This window comes from Athene cunicularia (assembly GCF_003259725.1).
Source record: "Athene cunicularia isolate RWA chromosome 6 unlocalized genomic scaffold, athCun1 chr6_part1, whole genome shotgun sequence".
In the NCBI taxonomy this organism is placed as follows: Eukaryota; Metazoa; Chordata; class Aves; order Strigiformes; family Strigidae; genus Athene; species Athene cunicularia.
The window spans coordinates 10,001,769-10,017,867 of NW_020799105.1; the positions used below are offsets into that span (position 1 = coordinate 10,001,769).

The 16,099-nt window shown below is 35.1% G+C and overlaps 1 protein-coding gene across 1 annotated transcript in view; it reads right to left on the minus strand.

Annotated features, from left to right (window-relative positions):
- Positions 1–16,099, minus strand: part of KNDC1 (kinase non-catalytic C-lobe domain containing 1) — a 62,458-nt gene that overhangs the window by 6,652 nt on the left and 39,707 nt on the right. Inside the window, exons 13-22 of the mRNA XM_026851494.1 lie at positions 15,214–16,052; positions 14,966–15,110; positions 13,305–13,396; positions 10,887–11,290; positions 4,212–4,305; positions 4,000–4,097; positions 3,491–3,702; positions 2,015–2,128; positions 1,467–1,614; positions 1,045–1,224 (exon numbers count right to left, since the gene is read on the minus strand). Coding sequence (XP_026707295.1) covers positions 1,045–1,224; positions 1,467–1,614; positions 2,015–2,128; positions 3,491–3,702; positions 4,000–4,097; positions 4,212–4,305; positions 10,887–11,290; positions 13,305–13,396; positions 14,966–15,110; positions 15,214–16,052 — 2,326 coding nt within the window. The remainder of the gene's footprint in view (positions 1–1,044; positions 1,225–1,466; positions 1,615–2,014; positions 2,129–3,490; positions 3,703–3,999; positions 4,098–4,211; positions 4,306–10,886; positions 11,291–13,304; positions 13,397–14,965; positions 15,111–15,213; positions 16,053–16,099) is intronic.

A 16,099-nucleotide genomic window follows, 5' to 3' on the forward strand; every position in this document is an offset into this window, starting at 1 on the left:
TCTGGAATGTTTTGTTAGAGAAATACCTTTGCGGATGCAAACCTCTTCAGCTAATCTTCAAGGTTAGCGCAGACACTAATTCATTTATTCAACATTGTTATTTTAAGCTAATGTAATATGAACAGTTGATGAGTCTGAACACATTACCAGATCTCAATCAGCAATTGAAATACCTATGTATTCAAGCTTGCTGCCATAAAGTAGTTTATATTCTGAAGTTTCTTTTACTTCTTACTATATATTACTATTTCTTGTACTCTCTTCGCTTAGAATTAAACAGCTCTTTCCAAAGAAACATTTGGTTTTCCATTATTTTCCCTTCTTCCACCTTCCAGTATCATTATGATGCAGTGACAATAAAATAAATGCATATTTCTCTATTCGGCTTGTCCTTTATTTGTTAAATCCCCATTATAGCCCATGGAATACTGCACCTTTACCAAGAAGTTGATTCTAAATTCAACTTGCACGTTATTGATACATTTGGCTTCCACATATCATTTTGGTCACTCTGTAGAGAGATCTTTTTTCAGGAAAAGCCTACAGTATGCTCCACAGCTTCTGGGGTTACTTTTCACTAGCATACTATATGAACCAGTAAATACAGACAAAAATTCAGAGAAGTTTTTGCTACAAGATTTGAAGTTCTAGAAGGAAACCCCTCATCCCCCACTGTTTTCCTATATTTACAGATTTACAAATATCCATGCCTAATAAAAAGTATTATTGTTTGACAGGGGATAAAATGTTTCCTTGTAACTATGAGTCACATGCTACTATCAAGGATGAAGAGTTCAACTCCTCTCAAAATTTTGATTATCTGATCTATTGTTACTGAAACAGCTGACAGGGTGCAATTAAGGCTTAAGATGACTTTCACAGCTATAGAACTGGCCTTGGATACTTTCAAAGGAAAATTTAAAATGCAGGTACATAAATTTTACTAAATCAGGGTCTAGATCCTAAGCTGGATAATTTAGATTTTGTCAGAAAATAGTATTTGGAAATGTGCTCCATATACTGCAGTCTGAATAAAAAACATGCCTTTCTGGAAACATCTTCTGAGAGCTTTTTACATAGAGAATGTAATGTTTTCCTGTCCTCCTCGCCCTCCTCTTCACATTTGTCCATGCTGGGGCACTGATGAGCACTGCCACTTTTCCTGGCAGAAGCATCCTCAAGCAACGACAAGAAGTGCTCACCATAGCCATTTAATGAAGCAACCTGGAAATGCAAAACTGGTTAACAGAATACTGAAATCAATTTCCCATAAATTATAAGCAAGACACAATACAGTTGTAAGATTCATGTCTGTCAAAAACCAGACATATTGAACATAGCTGTCAAAGACAGCATTATTTTTCTTTAATTGTAATTAGGACAGTTTTTTGTAATACAGTCTTACATATAACTGATTTCAACTAATTTTTTATTTTCTTAAAGCTTCTACTGAAATTCTGACTTACCTTGGAAGAAATAAATTCTTTTAGAGTGTGTAAAAGACCAGTATTTGTTGCAAAGTCTATACTGTAGCAGTCTTCAATCCAAGCCTGCAGGATGTAGAAACTGCGGTTACATATTTTGGTAAGTGATGTGGAAGGATCCAGACTTGCACTGGTAAGAAGAAAAAGGCACTTAATTTCACCAAAACTGGTATTCAATTCGAATTTAAAAATAAGTGTTGAAAAAAACATAAGTATTATTTGGTATTGACTGTACTTTACGTTTCATGTCTAGAATCCATGGCTCTGTGGAAACAAAGCTGTGGTTGCACTTACAACCCATCACTGAACAACTCGCAAAAGTAACACTCAAGATTCAGAAAAAAAATAAAGTAAGCACATTGTCAGATACAGCACTTGCTCTAGTTTCACTCTCACTTGTCAAGAGAGTTTTACAAAAACAAACATCAACATACAATTTAATTAAGTAGTTGTTCTCAGAAGCAGCTATTTGCCATTGGGGGGGAAAAGTCAACTGCTTTGATAATATTTTTCACAGGAAATTACTGTACCTGGATAAAGTGCTGCTGATTCTATCAAGAAGGAACTGCAAAAATTCTTCTTGTGTGCAGAAATAGCGAAATGTGTAGAGAAACTGCTGTACATAACCTTCTAAAAATGCATTTCTGTGAAGCACAAGGAAAACTTCAGACAAATAAGAACACAATTTTTTCTTGCATTAGAGTACATCAACAGTAAAAGAAATCCTCAAAATATCATGAATTAATAGGGATCTTACATTTTCAAGCTCTACATAAAACCTTGATTTCTTTTTTTTTAAACACATGAAATACCAACACTGAAAGCATAATTTGTTTTAAAGAAGTTTCTCTACTTGCAATTTTTTGAAGAACCACTTTGACATTTCTATTATTATCAAAAGTTACATTCTAAATAGTATGGAAGAACATACTCAATTTTCTTTTTTCTATTGTCTCACTTCATGTTGTTTTAAAATAGTTTTAATGTAACAACAGCATAAAAAGTAGATAGTTTAAGGAAGAAAATATTTCCTGTTGCTCTAATCAGAGCAGAAGCTGTTTTAACAACAGAATATACTTGTTATACACACATTAAAAATGAGTGCTTATATATATATATATATATATATATATATACACATACATACACACACACACACACACACGCACGCACGCACGCTCTCTCCAGGCTTTAACAGAATTAATTGTCACGTCTCCCTGATGGCTTACAGCTAACTATGAAAGTTTGGTTTCGATGAATATGGAAACTCTGATTCCAAAACAATTTGTTCACTTTGTGTAGAATGGTAACTACCAGTAAAAACAGTGCTCAGGGTAAGTAACTGGCCCTCATAGTCAGGATGAGCTGGGAGAACTAGCTGGGAGGAAGTTGACCTTCTAGAGCGGCACAAGTAAGATGGAGTCTCTCAGGCAGGTTCCATCCTTCACATTATTATGGTAGGTACTATTAAGGTACCTTAAAACAACACTGCCCTCACCCTAGTTGAAGGTTAAAGGACATCTCTGTCCCCATTTAGGGCCTGAGAGAAGTCTCCATCTTGATCAGTCCCAAGGACTGAGGCAGTAATCTGTAAAACAGAACATAGACGTTTTCACATCCAGATCTTATTAAGAATTATCAAATTATATGTTCTGAAGAATTGTTATACTGCTGGCAGTAACATAAAGCCTTGATTCCATGGTAACTATCAGAGAAAAACCTCAAGTAAAGGATGAAAAAGTTTAGTTGTTAGTTTTTATTATCAAATGCTTTGAGTTTTAATCAAATCTAAATTTAGCAGTTTAGCTTATTTCTTATCAGACTTTACCACTTCCATGCCCATTTCTGTAAATAAATGTTCACAGAAATAACATTAAACCTGATACAAGAGAGGTGGCTTTATGCAATATTGAGTAATTAGGATTTATCATGGTGACTATTTTTTTCTGAATTAGCAACTATGCCTGAACTCAATCCCAGTTAAGGATGTGCAAAATATACTTTACCTAGAATATAAATAAGCCATTAAACCAAGTGGTGTACCAGCCTGCAGAACTTTTATTCCATTTTGATTATTACACTGGTGTTTCTCTATGTTATAGTAAAGAAGCAATGACGATTCATCCATAGGTGCCATATCCATGGTGTCAGTTCTCCCGTTGTGAATGACTGTAGGCAGCACACAGGATTCCACACCCCACTGCTCTGCATACATGATCTGCTCAAAGATGCAAAGCCATGAAAAAAAAACAACATAGGAAAATAAAGAGGAATCCACACAAAATGCAGACAACTGAACTTAAAGCCAAATCACATTTCATACAATTGCCTTTTTTCCTTTTAAAACAATACTAGTAACAATTACCTTTATTCTATTATTTCTATTAGATCCTAACTTAATTTGGCACTTTGACACAAAACATTTTACATTTCATTTGCTGACTTGAGCAGCCAACTACACTGATGCAGTAATGAAACAACAAATGAAACACGGGCAGAATAAAGTCTGACTTGCCTGCACATATTTTTTCGCCAGTTCAAGAAACTGCACTTTTGATTTCATCTCCTGTAGCTGTCCTCTCAATTTGGGTAACATAGATTTAGCTTCAGAACCTTGAGATTTAAAACATGTAGCATAAGAACATCAATGATTCTAATTTACAGAAAAAAAAATTCTTAAAAGTACTACACACCCATTTCATTACTGGCAAGTTGCTTTAATCTTACCTTTGCTGCTTCTTTCTTTCTGCAATAGTTTCTGGTAAAACTTTAAGGTCTTTCTGTAACTTTTTGTCTCCATCATTAGCAATTGCTCTAGTTCCTATTTGAAGAGAAAAAGGCTTCTGATCAGAATAATAAATGCAAGGTTCTAGTAGGAAAGTGAAGTTTTAGAATAGAATTATTTTTTATGAAAAAAAGAATATCCAAACAGACAAGAATATTATACTATCCAGAAAAAACTCTTTCACACCTGTGCTTACAGGCAAGTTACAGCAGACATCACATGTCCCCAGAAAAGCATCAGTTAATGCCACAGTTCTACAACTTTAGAACTGGAGCTGGTTTGTGTATGAGAATGCATTAAAGTTTGTCTAAATCTGTTTATATAAATATGCCTTTAGTTATAACTGCACTTATCTAGTTGTTTTCAAGAGCATTTTTTAAAGTTACACTCAGGAGTCATCCAGAATTAAAAGTGATGGGTTCTGAAATCAGTGCAGACCCCAGAAATTCTCTGTTAAGCAGTTGACCTATATTTGCAGCAAGAAATGAATGTTTGACTGAAAGCAATGGTTTCCAAACAAGTATAATTACATTATATTATACAACCAGGTCAGAAGGCAGACAGAAGAACTGATGTATAAATAAAGGACATATCAACTTTGAAGTTCAACTCACATATTTTATATTTATGCATTTTACATAATTGAAAAACTAAACAATTTTTATAGAATTCTATAACTTAAGCAATGCAGAGAAATGAAAGTATATTTGGCTTCTCACAATAATATCAAATTTACTGTAAACATTTATAATTGTTTGCATATCAAAGGTTTCATTATTTTAGCAACCAATGAAAATGGGCCATTTGCTTCAGGTTCCGTTTCTGATTTATTATGAAACAACAAACATGATGTGTGTTGTGTTTTATGAGTGGTGGCATTGCACTTGGGTCCTAAGCTAACTACCAGTGACCCAGATACATGAAAGAGCATTTTAAATGGAGTAAGTTAACTGAATGCAGCAGACAGAACTCCCACAAGCAGAGTGATCAGAAAACACATAGCTCAGAGCTAACATATCAAACAACAGATTGGTAAATAGGTTAGCCTTAATGGGATAGACTTACTAGAAATTAATTTTGAGTTTGAGAAAAACCTGTCACTGTTTTTCAGAAAAGGCTCAAAAGAATTAACTACATAGTTCATTAGCAGCAAGAGTCATAAAAGCTCCATGGATTTTTAAAAGACTTACCACGACATAGGCATCACAGAAAGAACAGTGAAAGCTCAGAAAAGCTATTATCCAGATTCTGAATTGGAAACTGCTTGCTTTTACTTAAAGGTCTGGGTTTTGTTTCATCAACTGAAGTCAAACCAAGTTAATGGAGAGATTATGAACACAGAAAGGAAATCAGAAAGAGTGGCCATTTTCTGATGTTTGGAATCTGATGGACAGAAGTGGTTTGTCCCCTAAACTTCAGGTGAGTAGCGATGAAGTCAGTAACAAATTCCCAGTCTATTCCATATCATCTTTCGTTTTAGATAGGTCTAGAATATAAACATTTTTGATGAAGCTGTACATTCACTTCTGCTCCCTCTGAAGTACGTTTTTCAGGACACTTTTCAATAGAACACGCTTTAATCTAGGGAACAAAGTAATGATAGACCGACTTTGCTTGGGAAAATTGCAAATTCCAAACTGTCCTTGAAGTATGAGGTTTTTTTACATGCTGAAGGGTAGCTCCACCAAAGGATGCAGAATATTGGCAGAAGGGAAAGAAAATGAGGAGACGAATGGGAAAGGAAAAACTGTGGCCAGAATATGCAAAACCTTCACTAAAAATGTTCTAGGCACAGCCTGAGTGCACCAAAGTTTGGTGGAGACTTAAAAGTAGCTGATGAGATCTGGGGGATAACTGAAACCTGGTGTGGGCAAAGAGGAAAAGGGCAAAGGCTAAGGGTGAAGGCTTGGGGCTGCCAGAGAACAGAAGCGAGCTTATTAGGCTACAGAAAAAGCCCTTCTCATTGTGAGTGCAGACTTGGACCTCCCCATGGAGAAATGGCAGCCCTGGTAACTGTCTTCCCTCCTTGCTCTGCTGCAAAGACTTAGTTTGGTTTGCCTGGATGCACTCTGTATGAGGGTACAAAGTCAGCAGCTCTTGGACTAGAGGTGATGTGAAGCAGGGGACACGCTCGCCTAAGGCCTAACTTTTCTAAATGCAGATTAACCTTTGCTAACCTTAAGAACCGCAGTGAACTACCTGATAAGCCCCTACACAGTAAAGCATTTATTATAACACTTGACAGTGTCACCTGGATTCATAATTTTTAAAATTTTTTATGCTAGCTATTTCACATTCCTTCCAGACATAAGAGTACATACTACCATATTTTTTGAATCATAACAGCTTGATCAATCCTATTGTTAATATTGTTTATCATATAACAAATGTTTTACTTTTTGCATCTTATTAAACCACAACCTAAGGTGTGGACAATTTCTAACAGGTTCCAGTAGAAAAATAGAAAAGTTAATTATTTTTATGGCAGAATATTTAATTCTGTCATAAATATGTGTTCTGGCAGAGTTTCTTAGAACCTGCTTTTTTCTCAAACCTACTTACAGGTATACAAAAGCAAAAAAATCTAAATAAATTTATTTGCATTTAGAAGGCGACTACAGAAACCTTTGAATCATATGAATATTTTCATTGGAGAGATAAATGATGAGATGTGTATGTCTCCAAAATAGTAATTTGTTGTGTGGTTAGACTCTCATTCTGTACTCAGTTCCCATTGCAGACTAGACTTGAATGGACCAAGCAGGCCTATCCCTATGAAAGGGTAAGGCCACTAAGTCAGGACAGATGTAGTCAAGCTCAAATGTCTAACTATCTTTAAACATTCACTCTTTGAAATACCAACTCCTGCCTGCCTTAAGCACACTTTACTGCCAAGCTATATAATCAGCTCAACTTTATTGCTGACTTTTTAAAAATCTGTCACAGACCTGGAGCAAAAAGTAGGTTGATATAATCCTTGCCAGACAATGAAAACTAGACTATAGTTAATCAAGGAATTGGTTTTAGAAATAAAAAGGTCAACAGATGATTTAAACAAGGAAGGATTGGGCGGAGGCAAACAGCTCTACTTTGCAAGAGGTGCAGAACCTTCCTCCAGCATCTCAAACTACCTTTTTGCTTGAACAACCACTTAGAAGCCTTCCTTTGGACTTTGTAGTCCTCCTGGACTGGATAGGGGACACACATTTTCTCCACCAGATTTTACAGTGAGAAGTTGGCAACTAGAATAATTAACTTTTTTGAGCTTCCACTTTGGCAGAAAACTCATGTTAATTTTCACACTGAGACCATTTTATTTTCTCAGTATTTTTGTTCAGACAGTGCATCATTCCATTGAAATTTGCACAGCTCTTATTCATTATTTACGTGTTAACAGCGTTAACGTTTCATAATTGCCAATGATTAATGACCATATTTTTTTTTCTAAATAATCTGTACTCCAAGTAAAACGTGTAAATGTTCATATTATCAAATAAAACTAGTTGAAAACACTTTCCTGTACAAATATAGCTGTTGGCTACATCCAAGAACAACAATACACAAGGACTTAGAAATGTTAAATCCTACCCCATCAGTGGTACCAGCAACATCCATATTGTTCAAAATGAGATATGAACTGGCATTTGTCAACTGCTGGTATGGAGATTAAAATCATGCTATACATTTTCATAGTTATTTGTAGTATTTTGTTTGATGAATCAGGCAGTAAAGAGACAGCTGGGTAGAGCTGCTTATCACCTACACATTGACTGCCTTACAGCTAAGAAACATTGTCTTCTGACTGCTGAAACAGCATAAATTTCAGTTTCACATTTTTTTCCTGTCTCTCTCATATTTATTGACCACTTAAAACTCATAATAGTTCATCTCATTTAAAAAAAATATTGTAAATAGCTTAATTCAGAAATTGTTATGACTGATGGAGTTTGGAAAAATAGCAGGATTTAGGAAGGTTTTCTTTGCTTAGGTTAAATGTTCAAGATTGCTGCCATTAGAGCATTATGATTCTGTAAGTTTTAAACACATTTGGAAGAAGCCAGGTTTCACAGAAACCCAGAACAGGTTTCACATTGTTGTAGTAACACCAGCAGAAAGATTAAAGTTTTTGTGCTATGGTAGTGAAAGAAATAAAAATAGTCACAAGGCCAAAAACTAACTGATATTTTAAAGCGTCCTCTGTTGAATTATAAGCACAAGACACTTTAAAAGCATTAAAAAAATTAAAGAACATTTAATGTATTATTAAAAATATTTATTATTATATACTAGTATAACAAGACTTTTAATATAAACAGTACAAGAAGATACGTATCTGCACATACATGCTTTTTTTTTGTGAAAATCAGCTTTTCTTTTACAATGCAATCAAAAGATTTCTATGCTGTAAAAAAGTATTTAATCTTCTGTTAATCTTCTTCTCTGAAGAAAATGGTAAAATATAAACGGAATTTGACTTCATATTTGAAGTTGATAGTTTATAATTTTATTCCTTGTAACCTGGACACAAAGGGATCTCACAAATTAGGAAGGCTATGTAAGCTACCAAGCTTCTATTGTCTGCAAATAATTATTCTTGTTTGTCCACCTGGCCTCATATGCAGAGCACACACATTATTTCTGCATTATTGAGACAGAGTAAAATTAGAGCCTAATTTCTGTCCAGATATTAAGATTTCACACTAATTTTAGACAACACAAGGAAGATTAGTTCACTCATCCTCAGAATAGTATGCATCTTTTTCAGCTATCAGTATGTGCGTTCTCTTGCTCTCTAAATGAATTGTTTACTAATTGCTGAACAAATTGCACTTTGTATCAACAGTAAACTTCATCCAGTGGAATGTACTGGGCACAAACACAGTATCATTTTCTACAAAGACACTTCATGACTATTTTCCCTCCAGCCTGCTGCATAGTTGTTGGGTTAGACATGTTCTTATGCATTAATGCATATAGTAGCAATGTATAACAGTATGCATTAATTTCATAAGCAAACTCCAAAGCACACTGTAAGCACCATAAATCTTGCTTCATTTTTGTTGTATGCTTGTTAAATAGGGAAAACAACTGCCAAGAACTCAGAAGATAATTAATCCTTTTGAATCAAATTAAATTGCTGAGTAGTCTGTAAAATCTCAAACTAAAAAAAAGACTGCCTGTTGAAACAGAAAAATCTATTTAGACATGAAAACTCCCTACTCATGAAAGTCTGTTCTTCAGTCAAGAATTACTCCCTCAAGTAGGGGAGAGTATGCAAACCCACTTTTCTCTAGCTGACATGCTTACATAGAATTAAACAGCTCTATAGGACTAGAAATAGGAATTTTTGAGTAGATCAAAATTTGTAAGTGACAGCCTTGAAAACTTAAAAAAAAGTATTTATTTTTACACAAATCAATAGTAGGGCAAGTTTCTCATGCTATTTTTTCCTATAGACTTACACCTGAACATTAAGGTAAAAAAAAAAGTAGAATATCCTCAGTGATTCAGGCTTTAACTTGCCTAATAACAGAAAAGTAGTTACAGTTTTTTAGGTCACTGTGCTTCAAAACAGAGAATGTAAATAGATTCACTGCTATTTAAACTGTTTATCTGGAAACAAAGATGTCTAGATTATGTTCTCAGCTGTTTAGTTCTATGTTGTCAAGCTCACTTCAAAAATAAAGCAACAAATTAATCTAACTGCCCATAGCAAGGAAATCAAAAAGAGCAGTGCAACTCCCACTTCATCTTTATGAAACATGTGTCTGGCAGAAACAATAAGGATACACAAACTAGACAACTAACTATTCTAGGGACACAAAAAGACTCCAGGTGTCCCTATGCTAACTGGTCTTCCAGTATTGGTAACTCATTTACTTAAATTTTTCCTTTTCCTTCCCATGAACCAGCTCCAACTACACAGATTTCTACAATTTCATATATTATCCTTACTCCATGGCTTTGGACTTGAAATATTTACAAAAATATTCACAAACTGAAGATTGTTATGGATAGATGCACAAATGTAAAAATTAAGTACATGTGATCAATATAATTTTTAAGGTAATGGAAGACCTTGCTAATCTAAAACAACCCAATCCCTGCTACCTATGCTTCCTGCTTAAAAGGCTGTATTCATCATGATGATTAGCCATCTCCAAGCGATGTGAGCAAATAACCATTCTGCTGGTAAATGGTGAGAAGTTGTCAGGGAATTCACTGTGACCAAGGAAAAGGGCTCAAAGTACATGACAGGGAAGACCTCTTGAGAGCCTGTGATATACACCAGTCACAGCCATTCTTAGCTCTTTTCTATAATATTACCACCATGGGGTTGGTGCATATGGCAGATGGTACTTTTCCAGTCAACTTCAGGAAGAAAAGATGGTTGTAGGTCAGTGATTATCAACTTAATATCAGTGCTCTTTATTTTGGAATACTACCTTTACCCTGGTTTATTGACAATAAATCACAAATCTTGAGAATATTAAAACACTTAAGAGTCAGTATTTAAAAGAAGAAAGGGGGTTTCAACTCACTATAACACAACAAATATTATATTTTTAACCAGCAAGTAAAGAGGTATCTTAATGATTTTAAATCAAAGTACTCACCACTTTTTTAGCATCTATATTTTGTGACTCACTTGATTTCTGCTTTCCAAGGTTTTTCATGTAACTGTGAACTTCTGAATCAAAACATTCAGCTCCATAAAAAGCACTGCTCCAACCAGGACTACAGCCATGGAAGTCAGGTAGGTTGGGAGACACAAAGTAGCTGTTTCCAGTTATCTTTATCATGGTCTCTTTCTCTCGTTCTGTATTTTCTTCTGCGAAGTCTGCACCAATACAACAGTCACTGTTTTGTAAACACTGCTGTTCTTTCTCTATGGGGATAGTATTCTGCAGCCTCAATTCTTTTTTGATATTATCTGAAGGTGACTCATCAAAATCCATTTTATCTAATAACATATTCATCACAGGCTCAGCCTTCACATCAAAGGTTGCTTCCCCCTGTCCTAAAAAAGGTGTATGGGGGAGGAAGAAATAATGGTCATGTGGTGCAATACATGCTCTGTTGAACTTAAACACTACACATACAAAACACAGTTATGAGACTACCTATTCACTCTAACAGTGGTGTAGATGCTTATTTTGGCTCTGTGCTTTTTCTCAACTACATATTGTAAAATGATAAAGGTTAAAGACGTTTCATAACTATTAAGCAATAGCTAAGCAATATGTTTCTGAAAATTACAAAATAATTTCTGTGCATATGCAATGAGCACTTAAATAAAATCTAGTACAGAAGCTTTAAAACAAGTTAAATATGTCAGACCTGTGCATGCATTAGTAAAAAGCTTAGCTCCTGAGGTTTTTTCCATCCATAAGTCTTGAAGCTTTTATTCCATACAGAGAGGGAAAGAATACTTGATACAGCCAAAGGGGACATAGATGTTAAACTTCCTGCTCCTACAGGACTCACTCCCTTGAGCTATGGTGGGACTTCTTTGCAATTATAACAGCTACTACCAACCTTTAAGGGACTGAGACAGCAGTCAAAGGTTGGCATGATGCTGACAGGAGCTTTTGCGCCTGCCAGAAGTCTCCCTTTTCACTTGAGCAACCCTCCAGGGCTTAGATAAGCCACCTTGGAGTCAAATGGAGCTAAATTACTGGTGCAAAGAAATCACATACCCCATGGGAAAGTCTGGCTCTACATCTGCAATCACTCTGAGCCAAAATGGAAAATTGTCATATAGAATGACATCAGCAAAGTGCAAACTTAAAAATTTATGTTTTCCCATAAAACCTAACAATGTAAGGGTATAAGCTGTTCTGTAAAGAACACATAGTTTAACTTCACTCAAAACAGAGAAGTAACCAAATTTAAATGCTGAAACTACCAGCTGAACTATCTTGAAAAAAACTGAAATACTGATAAAACAGCAACAAAATACAAGCTGTCCAGGAACACACCAAGCCTAGAAAGGGTAATGGATTAGTTATAATAATGGTATTTGCCAGTCCCAGATCAGTTCTGAGTTCAGTTACTGAAAGATGGAATAGTCTGTAAACCTTCAGTCACAAAGTATGCCAGAAAAAATGCAAACCCCACACTGAAGTACAGATAAACAATCACTAATATAACCTCAATGACCGCCCTGAAATGGTGGTTCTGTAACCAATCTTGTGATCAAAAGGCAAAATTATCTTGATTAACAAACCATTTGACCCACTGTTCATTTTGCTATCTATCTTTAAAAAGGCACTTCAGTGGATAGAATAGGGAAGTGGAGAAATTCCTAGGAGAGACATAAAGACTATTCTATTTTACCTGTTTGAGAAAACCCTTTTGATGAACAGAAAAATGTCCAATGAAATCCAAAAGCAATTCAGTTTCTAGATTTCTGTACAATTTCTTCCCTCAGAACTCATAAATATTTTTATTGACAATACCATTTTTTATTTTAACACATTTATTTTACTGCCTAGTTTTGTTTTAATTCTGGTAAGTGAACAAGGAAGGACCAGATCTGTTGCACAGTCATCCTTCAATCAACGCTCAAGTTCTTCAGGAACACCTAAGAAGTCATAAGCATTTTCTAAAGCTCTTCTCTCTGTCTAGCTAAGCTTGGTATTTTGTGCAGAGACACCTTAGTATGACTGTCCCTCTACCCTCTCCCTACTCTAAAGCATGTCCCTAGAACATCTACTGGATGAACACAAGAAAACCACATGTAGCAGTTAGGATTTCAGGAGTTTTTCAGACACATCTGTGTAAATAAAAGCAAGTAAAAGTAAATGAAACTGACATCCCAGTCAATGACATGTGGTCATCTGTAATCTTCATATAAAAGACAATGACAGGTCCCTAAAGGCATTGATAATGTTCAGATTCACTGATAATGTTCATAAGTGCTAAATTGAGCGTTTTCCTGAAGACACATTCCAAGTGTTAATCTCTCAAAACTTGTGTTACTGATAGATTCCCAGCACACAAAGATCTATAAACAGGAAGTCCCTCCTCACCCTCTGTCTGATCATTGCTTGCTAAAAGGCTATCAGATTTCTTCAGATCTTGGAATACATTGCCACACTTTGAATCACCTGCCTCAGTTATGCTGAAAAGACAAGATTAGAAAAAATTAATGTTTCATATACTTTTGTATTTACATCAGTAAAATTAGATCTTACAAATGACTGTCATGCATGTGAAAGGCTTCACAGCATTTATCTGCCTCCTGAAGTCCACATGTTCAACTTCAGTTGTTATTTTACAAGAAAAAAGATGTTCAAACAGACATTAAAGCACACGAAGATACAGAGGTTTCCTTTACAGAATTTGGCAAAATTCCAACAGAAATATCAGAACACATAAAAACAGAAGGCATAACACTGGGCATAACTTAGACTGCAAATAACTGTAATGGATTTTTCACTCAGAATTTAACCTCTGGATAATAGTCTGACTCTAAGTCATCCCTAATAAGAATAACCATAATTTTAAGTCAAGGAAGGTAACAATTAAAAACTGCTATTTTTTTTGTCTAAAGAATGTTAAGTAGTGTCTCAGAGATATTCTGAGGTAGTTCTTGTGTGTGATCTAAAAGCTAGACCTGTATTTTTATAGCAGATAATAAATGATGATTTTCTTTTCACTCCTGCTTTCAAAAACTTTATGTTGTAACAGAAGTTACATATAAAGAATGTCCTATTCATATATGTCAGTAATTCATCTGCAAGAACTCAAGTTTCTCCTACCATAACATTCAACTCTGGAGCATTAAGAGCCTAACCACCAACCAGTTTTCAGTGGCTCTTTAAAAATCCCAACTCAAATGGGAAATAGGCTAGCATGTCAGGGTCTGATACCTGGAGGTCACAGTCTATTCTCTCTGAAGCTTGCTGTAGGGATCATTCATCTTTAACACTGAAGTTTTTCTAGAGTTTCTTTATCAAAATTTCCAATTTGTAGTGCCAGACCATGACAGACAAAAAACCCATACATAGCTTCCACATATAAATTGATTATGGTTTATGATAGCCTTCAGTAAGTAGCTTTTAAAAGTATGCTACATTTGGAGGCTGCAATAAAATGAGAATGTTTTTTATTATTTTTCAGGTAGATATGTCATTGAAGATGAAATAGTAAAAATGAGAAATGAATTAAGCTGGTGTTTTCTCACTTGGCAGGTTATTTGCAAAAGACTGCAAGGAGGAACACTAAGTCAAACTAAACCTGTTAAGTAAAACATTTCTAGCAAAGCTAAATTAATTTCCTTGTTCTAAGGTGTGAATACAACAAAAGGATCTATAAAGAACTAAACTTAAACAGGATAAGCAAACTGGACAGTAAGAACAACATATTTCACTTCTGATTAAACAGCCATTTTCTAGCAAGACTATGAAGCTCTCCATCAATGGCTGAAAATAGTATCGATCAGAATTAGGTTTCCATTACTCAGGTATCCTAAAATGGAGTTACAGACAAGCTTAATAGAAAACATTTTCTGCTAAGCCATTAAGCACTATTTGCTGTTAGGAAAGCCATGAAGTATCTAATGAGAAATTAATAGCTGGTAGGAAACAAGGATACCTGAAGAGAAGCAGCATATACTTTCCTGCATTTAGGAACTACAGAGAAAAGCATTAAATTGAACTGTAACAAGGAAAAGTTTAAAACCACCTACCATAAATGAGAAGGTCTTTCTCCATTCACTACCTGATAGAGATTTTCCAGTAATTTTTCATCCCAGTAGAGGTCACAAAACTTCTCACAAATTGTATCAGAAAACATACCAAACTTGATTTCTTTTAAGTTTAAAATGAAGTTACCTTGTTTAAAAAAAAGAAACAAACAAAAAAGAGAGAAAAAAGGCATTGATAACAATATTCTTACACATCAGTGATAATAATATACAGAAGAAAATGTACATACCCATATCAAAAACTTCAACTCCATTCTCTAGATAGCCATCAAATGCAAACTCCTCTTGTATAAGATGAACCACTTCCTGTAGTAAAGCATCACTTGCTCTGTTCTGCTGGGGCAGGACTTCAGCATCAAAGACATGAGAATAGTCTTGATTTACTGAGGTACATGGCTCGTGTTCTTGTTCAGTGAAAATACTGTCTACACTGGTAGCGTACTCAATTTCTTGGCAGTTGGTTTGATAAACCAGGTTACTTTTATCAAACTTGTTCTGCATATTAGTAGTCTCACAATTTTGCACTTTGCAAAAGGAGGCATCATTTTCTGTTTGTGTGCTCATTTTATAACTTGCAATAGTACTTGAAAGTAGCACTGGCAAACTATGATGGCAATCATAAGCAATTCTTGAACGAAGAGGTTTATTTGGTATTTGCTCTGATACAGCTAAATGTACTGGTACAAATGTCAAAACTCTTTTCTCCGAGTCCTGTTTGAGAATGATGTTATTTATATGAAGAAAATTAGGAGATGTAGGACAAGCTAAGGAGTTGGAAGGAACTTCAGATAAAATGCTCCTTCCCTGTAGAATATGTGAGGAATCAGACGGTGATGCTAACGGAACTGTAGAAGTAAATGCATTGCCTGACTTTTGGTCTTCTGAAGATATCTGGGATGAGTGGCCTGGAACTTCACGCTCAGGTATTTCAGGTGCAGTTTCAATAACATTGGTGTCCTCAGTACCACAGTTTTTAGAGTCTTCTATATATCCTGATTTGTTGTCGTCTACTTGTTTTTCTTTTCTTGTGTCTTTCTTGAATTGCTCAGAAATCGTTGTGTGAACCTCTCTGAAAAGAAACAGCGAATTATTTTTTAGGACATTTGCAGTAGATTT